The following is a 14,812-nucleotide window of genomic DNA, read 5'->3' as shown; positions in this document are numbered from 1 at the left end:
CATCATGTGATACATATAACTGACAGTAGGTACTAGATTGACACATTTTGAAAGTTCAGGTACTGAATTGTTGCATTTTAAAGTTTGGGGACCAAACTGGCACTAGGACCAAAGTACAGGGTACTAATCGGGAGTTTTCCCAAAAATTAAATAATTTTTATTTCAAAATTACAAAAAAAATAAATGTTTTACAAGAAATTTCAATAGATCTATGGATATGATAGATCACCCATAGATCTATGGCACAATTACTCTTCATTGGCGGATTACACCATAAATATAAAATTTTCTTTGTTTTTGTTATTTCATTTTTTTTGAATTTTCTTCAAAAAATTACATAGATCTATTTAAAGTCCAAAAAAATATAGGATTTTCAATACAGGGAGAGTATATCAATGTATATAGAAGCATTTTGAAGTATCAAAACAAAAAGAAAGCATAAAATATTGCTACTTATTATGAAATAAATTGAAAAAATACCTACCTTTGCAAATTTTGAAGGAAGTTGAAAAAACTTCAAAAATCTTGAGTTTTGAAGTTTGTTTTTGGGTCTTTTGTTAAAGATCTTGCAACCCAAGAATGTGTAGGGATGATTTGGTGAGTTTGGTAGAGAAAGAAGGCCTTTGGAGAGAGTTAGAAGTCTTTATTCTCAAAGGTTTTTAATTTTTTTTTTGCCTATAGTAAAGTTGTACTGTATCGGCTGATACACCTTGATACAGTTACAATATGGTCCCAATAGACCCCAATATGGCCCCGATACATCCCGATATGGTCACGATACGGGGTCAGCATAACGAAAAGACACGATATAAAGGATTTTGTAGTGTTTCCCATATCAACCCCTTAAAGATACAATATGTGACGGGCCGATACGTTGCGAAATTTTGAACCTTGGTAGTGATTACTGTAAAGTTAGATGGGACTAACTCTTTGGCTTGGTCTTAATAAAGGAAAAATGGGGGTACCTCACAGCTAGTAAGAAGAACCAAAGGAGGATGATCCTACTTATGAGAAGAGAATTTAAGAAAACTACACTGTTATAGGTTTGTTAGTAAATTTTGTGCAACCTCATATTAGCCAACACTATCCATCGATGGAAACGACAACAGAGATATGGGATAATGTTGCTGAAACTTATTCCTAAGGTTAAAGGTGGCTAGAGCCTTTGAGATGGAAAATGATGTGAACAACTTAAGATAGGGGAGAAGCCTTTGGGCGTGTACTTCTCAATGTTGAAATCTCTCTAGTAGGAGATTGATCTGATAAAGATTGTTGTGTGGGAGAGCAATAAAGATGCCAAAACTCACAAGAAGTTGGTAGAGATAAATAGGGTCTTTGAATTCCTCACTCGACTCTACTTAGAATATGACAGTACTAAACATAATATTCTATCGAAAGATGAGGTGACATTAATCTCAAGCCTATAATCTGGTTAGTAGTGAAGAAAGCAGAAGATAGGTTCAGGATTTGGAAGTGTTCTTGAACCTATAAGAGTTTTGGAGAGGAAGAAGGGAAACTTCAAAGAGAATGGACAGTAGAAAAATCTCTCTCTACCTGACCCTAATTGCTTTTATTAAGACATGATTTGAAGTTACATAAAAATAAAAAAATACCCTTGATTAATAAAACATGAAATGGATCCAACAGGCCCACACGTGTGACTCATCTACTACAACACTCCCCCTCATGTTGAGCATAAATGTCAGTCATGCCTAGCATGCTAAGTAGACCTTGAAACTTTGCTGAAGCAAGTTCCTTAGAAACATCAGCTAGTTATTACTTTGCAGGAGTGTATGGAATAACGTAGTTCCCCAGAAACAATTCCCTCATGCACAAAATGTCTATCAACCTCTATGTTTAGTCTTGTCATGTTGTACTAGATTTTTGGCAATGTTAATTGCAGCCTTGTTATCACAATATAACTTGAGAGGACCATCAGCATCAAGCTTCATTCACAACTCAGTAATTAGGATGTGGATTCTTGGGGTTATAATTGTTTTGAATGGGTGTGGATCCTTGGGCGCTATTTTTGGCTTTGTTTGGAAGGGATTTGGTGGGTGCAGACCCCTTTTATAAGTGATATTAACATTATAAAGAGTAAAATCACAGTAATGTCCATACTAAAGTAATAAAGAATTAACTTAATAACATTGACATCTATATCCTATGGTGCAGAATATATAACTTTAACAATGTGGAACACATTCCTACCAAAAATAAGGCCCTATCACATGAATTAGTTACAAAATTCTAAAATAAATGGTCAGGAAAACTGTATACTATATAAACTTTCTACTAATATACAAAAGCCAAAATCATTCCCAAATAAATAAATAGATAAGTTGAAAATTCATTTATCGTACCTTCGTCCTCAAGGTATTTTCCTTTCTGGTGACATTTCACCCAAACAAACATCACAATCAATACAATAACCATGCAAACAGCAGCTACAACTCCAAGAGTAGCTCCGATAGAATGTCCATGATCAGGATCTACAACATGAAACGATCACTATGGTGAGATTGTTGAGAGGGGAAACCAGGAAAGAGGCCGAGTCATCAAACGTCCAGATAAACTTACTACGTGTCACTGCTATGGCTGATATAAGGGGTCCATATACACCTCTGGCTGGAACAAAGGTAGTGCCTTTTCCTGCCCAGTACAAGTGAATCTCTAGAGTGCTACCACTAACAATGATGTCATTAAATTCCCTAACAGTGTCTCTACCAAAACCTTTAGCTTCTTTGGCAATATTGAAATCTTTCAGTCGCATCTGACCCTGCAAGAAGCAACAGCACATCAGAAGTTTCATCAAGATAAGAACTGTCATCATTATTCTTCAAATACAAAGCATAATTGAACTCAAGAAGTTAAATATATGTTCTATTTTTCATAAACAAAAGGAAGAAACTAAATGCTATCTTCTGTTGGAAATGATTATCAGCACTCAGAGATGACATCAGTGACTCTATGAATGATGGCAATTTATACTAATAAAAAATGAATGCTGGGAATTTTCAACTCACTCACTTGAATTAATACATCAAAAATGCGCTCCCCAACACTGTTAAATGTATGGTCATCTGTATACATAATTTCAGCAAAGTGGAGTTTCACTGTATAGACTCCCTTCAGTAAGCAAATTCCATAGTACCTAAGTGACAGAGGGGCAAGACGAGCTGTCCTGTATATTTCTGGAACAGTCGTGTTCAGTGCATTGTTCGAGGTAATGTAATTAGTAATGTTAGTTTCCAAGTAATCTCCTGTGGTACTACAAGCCCATTTCTCACTAGGTTGGTAGAAGTATGATGGACCCATCTGTGCTGAGTCATCTTCATATTCCTCCCCAGCAAATTCCTTCATTGGGCCACCACAATTAATGAACAAGGAATGATCTACATTTGTAACATGAATTCCATTCAATCGCATTCACAAGTACCAATTCTTTCATGGGAATGGTAAAATATAGCACCAAATATATAAGAACTCAAGGATCTCATAAATGGAAAATTACTTAAAGAGATTACTTACACTTGGATTTACTAGAGCATGGAAGGTCCTTCTTGAAGCACCACTCCATTCTACAGAAGTTTTAAGGACACATATGTCAACATGGTTCCTAAGTGAAGTAAATATAATTCTAAAGAGCTAGGAACTTACGAATTGTTCTTTGAAGATGAATAACTGGCAATCATATTCCTGTTAAACAATATGAAGAGGAAGGTTGTAAGAGAAAGGAAAAAAAATGGGACAAGGAACTAATAAATATCAAATATGGAGAGACTCACATGCTTGGTTGTTTTTTACAGTTCAGAATTGACTCTCCTGTAAAATTGTTGTAAGATATGTCACTGCAAGAATTATCTAACAAGTGTTACAGTAATGAATTTCTTGATGGAACAATGGCCTAAATGGCTAGTAGGAGATATATGGGGTAAAAACTAATTTAACAAAATGAAATAAGGTTTCAAGCTTGCAATAAGAAATACTCACAGATTCCATTTGCTACTCGTATGCACCACCCAATCTGGTACTGTTCCAGATAGTGAGTTGCTGCTGAGATACCTACATATGCATAAATATTATTATGTCTACCTTGTAATTAAGGTATCTACGTATGAAGGAATGCCAATAAATGGTTAAATGCAATAAAAAATAAAAGAACAGGACTTTGAAAATAAATTTAAATTTCTAATGTAAAAAAATTTAATTTTGATTATTTCCTACATGATGATTTACATACAAATATTGTAAATATCGCAATTTATTGAAGCTTTCCGGAATTGGGCCAGTCAATTTGTTGAAGGTCAGGTCTCTGCAATGATAAAGAATCAAGTTATGGTGAGAATCAAAAAATGAGAGGAAGCATATCTTCATAGTTTAATAGACAAGAAACTCATGATACATGTACATATTGGATAAGCCATCTGTAGAATACAAGGTTATCATTACATTCCTAATGCATTATATTTAAGTAAACTAGAACACAGTTGCGAAATATTCCCTGAGCATTTTGGCCTGGAAAAGTAGGTTATCACCTAAGTCAATACATACAGACATACATAAGATTCTTGAATAACCTTCCTGGTTCAAAGTAACAAAGACATGTGAACGTACAAGAAGAAGATTGAGAGAGAATAGGATTCTGAGAAAGATTTTCTTCAATTCTCATGCCCTTCTTTCATTAGAACATATATTAATTTGATGAAATTACAAAAAGGCCATTAATTATGCACCTCATTTGCAGCCTATGAACAATTACAATGTTGCCCTCAACATTCGTAAAAGATCACAAGAGTCTGAATACAACCCCATCTTGATTAAACTCAACTATCATTTGTCAAAATTTGTGTTCTTATTGCAACTGTAATAGGATGTCTGTTCAATGCATGATCTTAATAATCAGGACCTGTAGGATTGTTAGTAATTTTTTACAGACACTGCTGTCTGATTCGTTCATTGGGAACTGGGCCAAACTTCCCGTCTGATTACATTCATTCCATCACTATAATTCTGTAGAATCCACAATCAGAATATAGACAGGAGACGCTTAAAGATTGTAGCTATGATATATATTTCAGGAATTCTCAGAGTCTCACAATGTTCAAAAACCAATAGATAAATGAAGAAGCTATAGAGTAAATAATCTAGAGAAAGGCATCTACCATGGAGACTTACATTTTTTTCATATGTGTCATCACTTCTCCAATGTAGTTGGGGATTTCGCCAGTAATCATGCAATTTCTAAGTATCCTAGAGAAAACAATGAATACCCCATGAGTGAAAAGAACCACAGAGATCACTATACAATTAGACAAATCATATTTCAACTCACAATTCATTTATCTGTGTCAGGTCTTTGAGGTCAGGAAAACTCATATTTGATCCATTCAGGTCAGACACCCTCCTGAAATTTAAAATCCTTAAGATCAGAAAGCTCATAGTGTCATTATATCTTTTGTCTTAGAAATTTACATGTAAAAGAACTCCACTAGACTAATCATAGAAGTCAAATGAGACCAGAATCTTGACTCACAGTTGAATTAAGCTTTTCAAGGAGGAGACTGTAGAAGGAAATGGTCCCTCCAAGGATGTTCCTTGCATATCCCTGCAACAGTTTGAATTAGTGTTGACACAAATTTCGTGTACTGAATTTACACAAAACATGGAGACAAATTACAAATGAAATTTTGTAACGAAGAAAATACAGTAAGATTTAACCCACATTAATTCTGCTTGATCACATAAGCAACCTCTAATTAATAGTCGAAAATGGTGAAGACAAGGGTCATCAGTGTCATTCTCATGGTTCTTGAAGTGTTGATGTAATTTTCTTCACTCCAGGCTTTGTGCTTCGTTGGTTGTGAAGAGTGCTTCTCTAAGGACTTTTCTTGATGGGTTGATCTTCCTTGAAAGTTTGAGTCCAGGTGTGAAGTAGAGACAAGAAATTGTGTTTCTTCCTTCTCTCTCTTGAACTTTAAGTAGTGTTGGGTTTTGCAAGTGCTTGTGATTGCTTGCAATACTCAAGTATGTTTAAAGAGAGCTTCTTCTCCCTAGGCATTGTCATTTACAACCTAGGATTAGGGATGCCACCTCAGCCCACTTGCTGACCAATCCCATGTAAGTGGGATGTTGGTTAGGGTTAACTCCTATACATGCTTCATTATGTAGGAGCTAATGTGATTGCCAAAGGAACCACTCTATTACAATAGGACATGGACCTAATTAAGCTTATACACTTGGATCCTTAGGCCTTGGATCATGTTTACTTAGGCTTTGGGCCTATGGAAGCCCTTTATAGGGCCCATTTGTAAGAAAGAGCCTGTTTGTGGACTTCTAAAATTTTTTATACCTATAAATGCCCCTTCAAGGATGTGGTGACAGAGGTTTGTACATTTCCAGCATCCTCGATAGATGTTTCCAAGGTTGTAAGACTCAAACCATCTCTAACGACCTCCTTATTACTTGGAGCATGTCACTTCATTTCATCTAAGAATTTACAAAAATGAATGCCAGATGTGGTGACCAAATTTAGAAATGTCATGAACTTGTTTGCAAGGTGAAGCTTCAGAAGGCCGTCAGCTAAAAGATTGGCACCTAGAGGCTAGCATTGTAATTGCAATCCTAGTTGACCCGATGACTTTTCATTGCCATAAGTACCAATATTCTTTGGGGTGTGATAGCTGACATGAAGTTGTAGAGTGAATTTCCAAATTGCAAAGGATATCGTGCATTTTATTTCGTTAGAACCACCTCCTTTCTCTTGTGAATAGAGGAAATATATGTAGGTCATTAAATGGACACTTAATCACATATGGAAGGTGTAAACACCAAGTTCTAGTGACATGCCTTTCCTTCTTAATTGGCTAAGTAAATTATTTATGCATGATGCATGTCAACAGCAGGAATCAGTTTGTCTTTGATGGAGTCATGATAAAGAACACATGGCAAGGAATCACATGACATTGTATGACCTCACCCACCTGGGAAGTTAATTGTAGTGTGATCTGCTTGTGACCTGCAACTTTCTTCATCTTGAGTCGTTTCATGTACATAATGCTCTCCACTATGAAAATTTATTGCAAATTGAGTTGAGATAGGATCCTGTTACCGTTTGAATCCCCAGTGTTACAGGTTAACCAACATGAGAACAGTCTCATAGTTTGAATGGGATACAAGATAATGAATGGCACAAGCTTTGAGATGTTTTGAGGTGGGCCCTCCTCTTCTTTTCATCTATCCTCTACTCTTAGTTATGATAGAGTAGAAAGGGGAAGGCCTCCAACACACCTGCATCTACTTCTTGGTTGTACTGCATAACTCTATTGTAGAGTTCAAGTGATAAATGACTTGTTTGACAAGAACCAAATCAGGCACAAAATCTGCTTTATTTATATACCCTCAAACACCCTTTTCTTCTTCTTTGTTTTGTAGTCTCATAGGCACAATTTGTAATCTGTAAATCGCACCCAGCAACAGTAAAACAGCAAAAAGAGAAGCCTTGAAACAGAAAGAAGAAGAGAGAAGAAGAAGATAATGACGGAGAGGAGAAAAATTGATAAGCAGGACAAGAAACTTAACATCTGCCCTAATAAAACACTTAGGGTCCATTTGGTTCATGGTCGGAATCCGAATCAAAATGGTCTATTCCCCTCTCCAGTTTGGTTCAGAACTTCAGATGGGAATCAGAATTGACTGGAATGGGATTCTCATTCCCAAGGGACGAGAAGGGAATGGGGGAATGCCATTCCACCAGGAATGGGAATGGGATTCTGATTCTGCCCAACCAAACAGTTGGAACCGGAACAATAAAAGGACCATCATACCCCTGCTGCCCTAATAGTGGTAAGGTCCCAAATAACTTATACGACAGTTCAAAAATAAAACACCTAAACCAGGCCCATTAACCCAAAAAGAATAAAAAAGACACTAACAAAAGACTAAAAATATACTAGGCCCAACCCATAAACCAGCTGGCCATACAATATAGCCCATTACACCTATAAACTCAACATTCCCCCTCAAGTTGGGTGTGGACAATAATAACACTCAACATTCTAACATCATTCTTCAATTTATTTGTTGCAACTCCCTTTGTAAATGTTGAGTGAGGGCAATTTTGTAATTTTGGGCTTATTGTAATAAGGAGCACTCTTAAGGGGACATTGGTAATTGTCATAAATATAATCTTGTCTAGGGTCTGAGAACAATTCACTCTGTCCGTCCAAATCCCTTCTCCTTTCTTCTCTTCCTACTCTTTCTTCTCATTTCCTCACAAACTCTCTATCTCTAACAACTTGGTATTTGAGCAAGACCAAGGGAAACTTTTGCTCTTCTTCTGCTGGTTGTGCCAGCTAGGATGGCCTGCTGATGTTAGCATGCCACTGGATGATGTTATCAGTTTGTTCCAGTGTTTTCGAACCGTCATTGACCCGGATGGTTGGACCATTCGGCCCAGAAACCATCCAAGCAACTTGTTCCATTTCATCCTTAACCCGTTCCTGGGCTAGAAACCATAGATTTGGTCAAAGAACCACTGACCTGGGTGGTCAAACCGTCAACCCGGACAGCAGTTTGCAGTTTAACAAGGAGGCAGAGGAGATTCAAATATGATGGTCTGAAACAAGAATGAAGAATGATTTTAGATCTGAGATCGTCCTAGAGAGAGCGAGAGAGAGGGTGAGATTGAGATTGCAGGGAAATCAGATCTGAGATCTGAGATCTCAGTTCTCAGATCTCAGATCTGAGTTCAGAGAGAGATTCGATGCTTGGATGCTGCGTTGCTGTTGCCTCTGCTTTCTTCCCTCCTTCCTTCCTTCTTTTCTTTCCTTTCTCTCCTTCCTTTCCTTTTTTTCCTCTCTCCTCCCTCATCTCTCTTTCCTTTCTTTCTTTCTTTCTTTTTTTCTCAGCCGAGTGCCAACCAGATATATCTCTTTCTCTTAATAAAAGACTAAACCGCCCGAACCGTTTGACCCGAATTGTTGAACCGCTGACCTGAAAACCGGTGGCCAGAACGGTTCCGTTTCCGGGTCGGTTTTTAAAACCTTGGTTCGTACGGTAGGTGGCAACTCTGCATAATGAACACTCTATCTAGGGCATTCCTTGATTTTAGACGAATTTTGGTATGGTTTGGTTTGAAGATTAGAGACTGTTTAGTTTTTTCATTCTTCTTTTTTGAATTTTATGGATTAGTAGTAGTGAAAATTGAAGATCTGAAGTTGCAACTTGTGTGATTGATTGAGGCAATGCTAGTGAACGAGACCAGTTGTATTTGATCCGTGCCATATTTCATGACTCTTAAGAATGTGGTTTTGTAATTATCTAAGACTTGGAAATTTTTTTCAAAATTTTTCTTCTCTTGCTTTTCTGCCAGCCCTAGTTTCCCACCTTTTTTGCTGTCAATTTGTACGCGAACCCGGCATTAGGGTTATAGTGTTGGCAGCAAGTGTTGTGATGGTGTTTTGGGTTGGTAAGAGGTGTTTGAAGAGATGTTCAAAATCAATGGATTTCAAAATTTTTTCTTCTCTTGTTTTCTGTCAGCCCTAGTTTCCCACTTTTGGGTATTGTGATGTGGACAGAAAAACAGGTTATATGAAGCAATTCAAGTGTATACAATAAGCAAAAAAATACCAAGATGAAAACAACAAAACTAGTTGGCTTCTTAGGGATTTCAGATCTGAACCTGAAGTAGTACTCCGCTTAGAACAATTCTTCTATAGTAACAATGGTATCAAGCTGGCTTCTCGTTCAAACACATAGTGATAGAGGTATTGGTAAGTGCCAAAATGGGTTGACCCCCCAAAACCCAAGCTCTCAATACTTGAAAACTCTAGCTAGGCCTAAGCTACAACTCAAATAAGAGAGAAAGAACCAAAAAGATCCCCACAGAAGCAGCCCCCCGTCCCCCCCCCCCCCCCCCCCTCCTCTTTTATAAGACTCAATGGCTTGCTAGAGAAGACAATTTATGCATAAGACCCTAAAATGTTCTCCCCTTCACAAAAGCTCCTTAAAAACAAAACTAACTTTAAACAGACCCCCAAAAGATAACTTCTATTACAAAAAGACCCAAGAGACCAAAACCCAACAGATGTGCACGTAACTGCCCTTGGCTAGAATCCGAATTATAAAAGATGGCGGGTGCTGTTCTCAGTTGATCAGAATTCTGATGTAGCTTCAGTAGGAAAAAACAAAAAGCAATAACAGAAGAAGAAGAGAGAAATGAAAGAGAAGAGAAGAAGAATGTGAAGAAGAAAAGGGTGCAGATTAGGATTGGTTTCTGCCGCCCAGAATTAGAATTTATATGCTTCTATTAAAACAATAAACACAAAGACATCTATGCCCCTGCCGCCCAACACACTCCTTAATCAATAATAGGCCTAGTACGGCCCATAAAGACTAATAACAAGGGCCCAAAATACTAATAACAAGTAAATAAAAGAAAAGACAACTGATAATGGCAGGGACTCCACTAAAATACTAAAATACTAGTCTATTTCTCCACACTCCCCCTCAAGTTGGGAATAGATATTAGTCATTCCCAACTTGCATAAATTTGTCTCTAATTTGACTCTTGTAACTGCTTTGGTGAAGAGATCGGCCAGCTGCATATTGGAGGCAACAGAAGGAAGGCACACTTCTCTGGAGGCAACTCTTTCCCTAATAAAATGTTGATCCACCTCAATATGTTTGGTTCTATCATGTTGTATTGGATTATGAGTAATATCGATAGTGGTCTGATTATCACAATACAACATTAGAGGCTTTTCATATTCAACCTCCAACTCCTCAAGTAGTGATTTTAACCACAACACTTCAGCCACCCTATTAGCCATAGATTTGTATTCGCTTCAGCACTAGAGCGGGCAACAACTATTTGTTTCTTATTCCTCCAAGAGACAAGGTTGCCCCCAACAAGGGCACAATACCCTGAGGTAGATCTCCTTATCATCCACACATCCAGCCTAGTCCACATCAGTGTACACTTCTATCTTCATATGATCATTATTCTTGAAGAGTATACCTTTGCCTAGACACCTTTTTACGTAGGCAAGTATCCTCTCGATTGCAAGAAGATGGGATGTTTTGGGAGACTACATATACTGGCTGACAACACTAACAACATAAGAAATATTTGGGCGTATTAGACAGAGGTAGAGAAGCTTTCTAACAAGCCGTTGGTACATGGTTTTATCTTCAAGTAGTTCACCCCCTTCTGCATTTATCTTATGATTTGGCTCAATTGGTGTATCTACTAGCTTAATTCCCAATTTTCCAGTTTCTTCTAAGAGATCAAGGGCATATTTCCTTTGGGATATGAAGATACTATGCTTGGATCTAGCCACTTCAATTCCCAGAAAATATCTCAAATCCCCTAGATCTTTTACCTCAAACTCCTTACTGAGAAGCTTCTTGAGAGAATTAATTTCATCACTATCACTGCTTGTCACCACAATATCATCAACATATACAGCCAGGAGAGTTAAAGCCGAACCTATTTTCTTAAAAAATAGAGTGTGATCAGATTGAGCCAGTGCATACCCAAATTTTTCCAAGGCATGTCTAAACCTATCAAACCATGCCCTTGGAGACTATTTCAAGCCATACAAGGCCTTCTTCAATCGACAGAAGCAAAGGAGACTGGAGGTGGCCCGGACTGTTCATTACTGGAACCAACATGCTTCCACCATCGTTTGTGGAACACTCTCAACTCCTTACACTTTTGACAGCTCTCCTCACTATATTCCCCTTCATTGGCAGGAATAAAGGTAATGGAACTTCCTGAGCAAAAACACCCTGCTCGCCACTCTCTCATTGGGGTGAAGCCCTAGAGTAATAAGGGACATCCTCAAAGAATGTAACATCCATAGACACAAACCTAGTCCCAGAGACTGGATTATAACAGCAATACCCCTTTTGATTTTGTGCATGCCCAAGAAAAATACACTTGGTTGCCTTAGGATCAAATTTAGAATGGTGAGGCCCAAGAATTTGAACAAAGCAAGTGCACCCAAAGGTCTTAAGAGGAATAGTGAATTGGTCTTTATCAGGGTACAATAGGTTCAAAGGTGCTTTCATGTCTAAAACCCATGAAGGAACTTTGTTGATAAGGTAGACAGCTGTGTGGATTACATCCCCCCCAAAAAGCAAATGTTTCTATTCTTTCTCTCAGCTACTCCATTTTGCTAGGGTGTACGAGGATAGGTACTCTAATGGATAACTCCATACTCAAGTAGATATGAGGCCAAGGGCATTGCGAAATACTCCTTGGCATTACCAGATATGAGAATTTTGATCCTTACTCCAAAGTGAGATAAAACCATATGGTGGAATGCACGGGTTAGAGTAGGAACCTCATCTCGAGACTGCATAAGGTAAACCCAAGAAAAACGAGAATAGTCATCAACAAATAGAAGGAAATATCTGTAACCACCCATTGCATTAATGTGATAAGGTCCCCAAACATCGGTATGCACAATGTCAAAAGGAACAAGTTGAAAACAGCCCACTTGAAGTATAGAACTGCTTGAGATTAGATGCAAAACTAGAAAACAAACAAGAGAAGATTAAGAAGATGAGAGAGAGAGAGAGCTGGTGACAATGAGAGTTAGAGAGTGAGAGGTTCGAACTAAACCTCCCTCTAACACTCTAAAACATTTTATTAAGTTAATCTTTGAATTATTACAGAGAGGCCCTTGGGTGGGCAAGAAATTACAAAAACAGAGTATATAAGAGTATGAACCCAGAATAAGGCCCATTACAGAGGAAAACATAAACATAACATAGAATAACAGCCTATGGGCCATTCGGCCCATCTCCTCTACACTCCCCCTCAAGCTGAGCATAGATGTTAATCATGCCCAGCTTGCCAGTGTCATGTTGAAGCCTTGCCTTGGAAATACCCTTGGTGAAGAAATCTGCCAATTGTCCTTCAGAAGTAATGAATGGAAGACACACTTCACCGGAAGAGACTCTTTCTTGAATAAAGTGTCTATCAACCTCAATATGTTTGGTTCTATCATGTTGTACTAGGTTGTGAGCAATGTTGATGGCAGCTTGATTATCACAGTACAACATCATGGGTTTGTCATGATCAATCCCAAGTTCTTTCATTAAGGACCTTAGCCACAACAATTCAGAGACTCCATGTGCCATGGCTCTATACTCTACTTCTGCGGAGGATCGGGCCACAATTGATTGTTTCTTACTCCTCCAAGAGACAACATTACCAGCCACCAGACTGCAATACCCTGAAGTAGATCTTTTATCATCAATATTTTCAGCCCAATCAACATTAGTATAGGCTTCAAGTTTCAGATGACCATGCTTGGTAAATAGAATTCCTTTTCCTGGAGAGCCTTTCAGATAGCACAAAATTCGTTCAGTTGATGTCATATGAGTATCTCTAGGAGCATGCATGAACTGGCTAATACAACTGACAGCATACGCAATATCTGGCCGAGTCATGCACAGGTACAGGAGCTTCCCAAGAAGTCTCTGAAAGACCCCTTTGTCTTCCAACAATGTTCCATCAGAAGCTGAAAGTTTGTGACTCATATCAATGGGAGTTGTAGTTGGTCTAGCACCCATTTTTCTAGTTTCAGACAGCAAATCAAGGACATATTTCCTCTGGGAAATAAGAATCCCATCCTTGGGTCTAGCAACTTCTATGCCAAGGAAGTATCTCAACTCCCCCAGATCCTTAATCTCAAATTCTATACATAGGAAAGACTTAAGGGCCCGAATGCCTGAGGCATCATCACTAGTCATTATAATGTCATCAACATACACAATGAGATACACTGCTAGAGATCCACTTTTCTTCACAAAGAGAGTATGATCTGACTGTGTCTGAATATAGCCGAATTTAACAAGTGCAGCTCTAAATTTCTCAAACTAGGCTCTAGGAGACTGTTTGAAGCCATAAAGTGATTTCTTCAATTTGCATACCTTTCCTTGCATATCTTTCCTATACATTCCTGGAGGGAGACACATGTAGACCTCCTCATGTAAGTCACCATTCAGAAATGCATTCTTTACATCCAACTGATAAAGAGGCCAATCAAAGTGAGCTACCAGAGATAAGAGAACCCTCACAGATGTCATCTTGGCAACAGGGGCAAAGGTCTCCAGGTAGTCAATCCCATATGTCTGTGTGTAGCCTTTTGCAATAAGTCTGGCCTTGTACCTCTCAATAGTCCCATCAACCCTGTATTTAATGGTAAACACCCACTTGCACCCAACTTGATCCTTCCCTTCAGGCAAATCCACCACCTCCCAAGTATCATTTTTGTGTAGAGCATCCATTTCAGACTTCATGGCATCTCTCCATTATGGAATCCCAAGAGCTTCTGACACAGACCTAGGAATGGGGTTAGAAGCAACTAAAGAGAGGTAGGCAAAGTATGAAGGAGAAAGTAGATCATAAGAAAGGTGTTTGGAAATGCAGTGTGCAGTGCACTTCCACTTTCCTTTTCTAACAGCAATGGGGACATCAAGATCTAGGAAAGATGGTTCCAAAGAGGCTGAAGCAGTACCTGATATCTCATCTGTGATTGGGAATGTATGAGTCTCATCTGTTGTAAGGGAAACAACTTGCTCATTCCTGGATCTTTGCCTTTGATACACTTTGGGATTATGGGTAGGACGAGGAGGTAAAGAAATAGGGGCACTAGGACAAGAGGAATGAAGTGGCTGATCCTCCTTTGATTCATTTGGTGAGGATACAGGCTTGTCAAGTGACTCAACTGGTACAGGAAGAGGAAGAGCAAATACTTGTGACAGATTCTCCCCCTGTTGACAATGTCCTTCCTGA

At 38.4% G+C, this 14,812-nt stretch overlaps 1 protein-coding gene across 1 annotated transcript in view; it reads right to left on the bottom strand.

Moving 5' to 3' along the window:
- LOC104589775 (putative LRR receptor-like serine/threonine-protein kinase At1g53440) overlaps positions 1–14,812 on the bottom strand; it is a 103,335-nt gene that overhangs the window by 45,300 nt on the left and 43,223 nt on the right. The window contains exons 9-19 of the mRNA XM_088902302.1: positions 5,537–5,608; positions 5,336–5,407; positions 5,179–5,253; positions 4,244–4,315; positions 3,994–4,065; positions 3,789–3,851; positions 3,661–3,699; positions 3,532–3,581; positions 3,031–3,395; positions 2,581–2,779; positions 2,364–2,492 (exon numbers count right to left, since the gene is read on the bottom strand). Of these exons, the coding sequence (XP_088758428.1) occupies positions 2,364–2,492; positions 2,581–2,779; positions 3,031–3,395; positions 3,532–3,581; positions 3,661–3,699; positions 3,789–3,851; positions 3,994–4,065; positions 4,244–4,315; positions 5,179–5,253; positions 5,336–5,407; positions 5,537–5,608 (1,208 nt within the window). The remainder of the gene's footprint in view (positions 1–2,363; positions 2,493–2,580; positions 2,780–3,030; positions 3,396–3,531; positions 3,582–3,660; positions 3,700–3,788; positions 3,852–3,993; positions 4,066–4,243; positions 4,316–5,178; positions 5,254–5,335; positions 5,408–5,536; positions 5,609–14,812) is intronic.

This window comes from Nelumbo nucifera, chromosome 3, assembly GCF_055504915.1.
Source record: "Nelumbo nucifera cultivar China Antique chromosome 3, China Antique-T2T, whole genome shotgun sequence".
Taxonomy (NCBI): domain Eukaryota; kingdom Viridiplantae; phylum Streptophyta; class Magnoliopsida; order Proteales; family Nelumbonaceae; genus Nelumbo; species Nelumbo nucifera.
The sequence above is the reverse complement of the archived record's forward strand: the minus strand, read 5'-3'. Positions and strand labels throughout refer to the sequence as shown.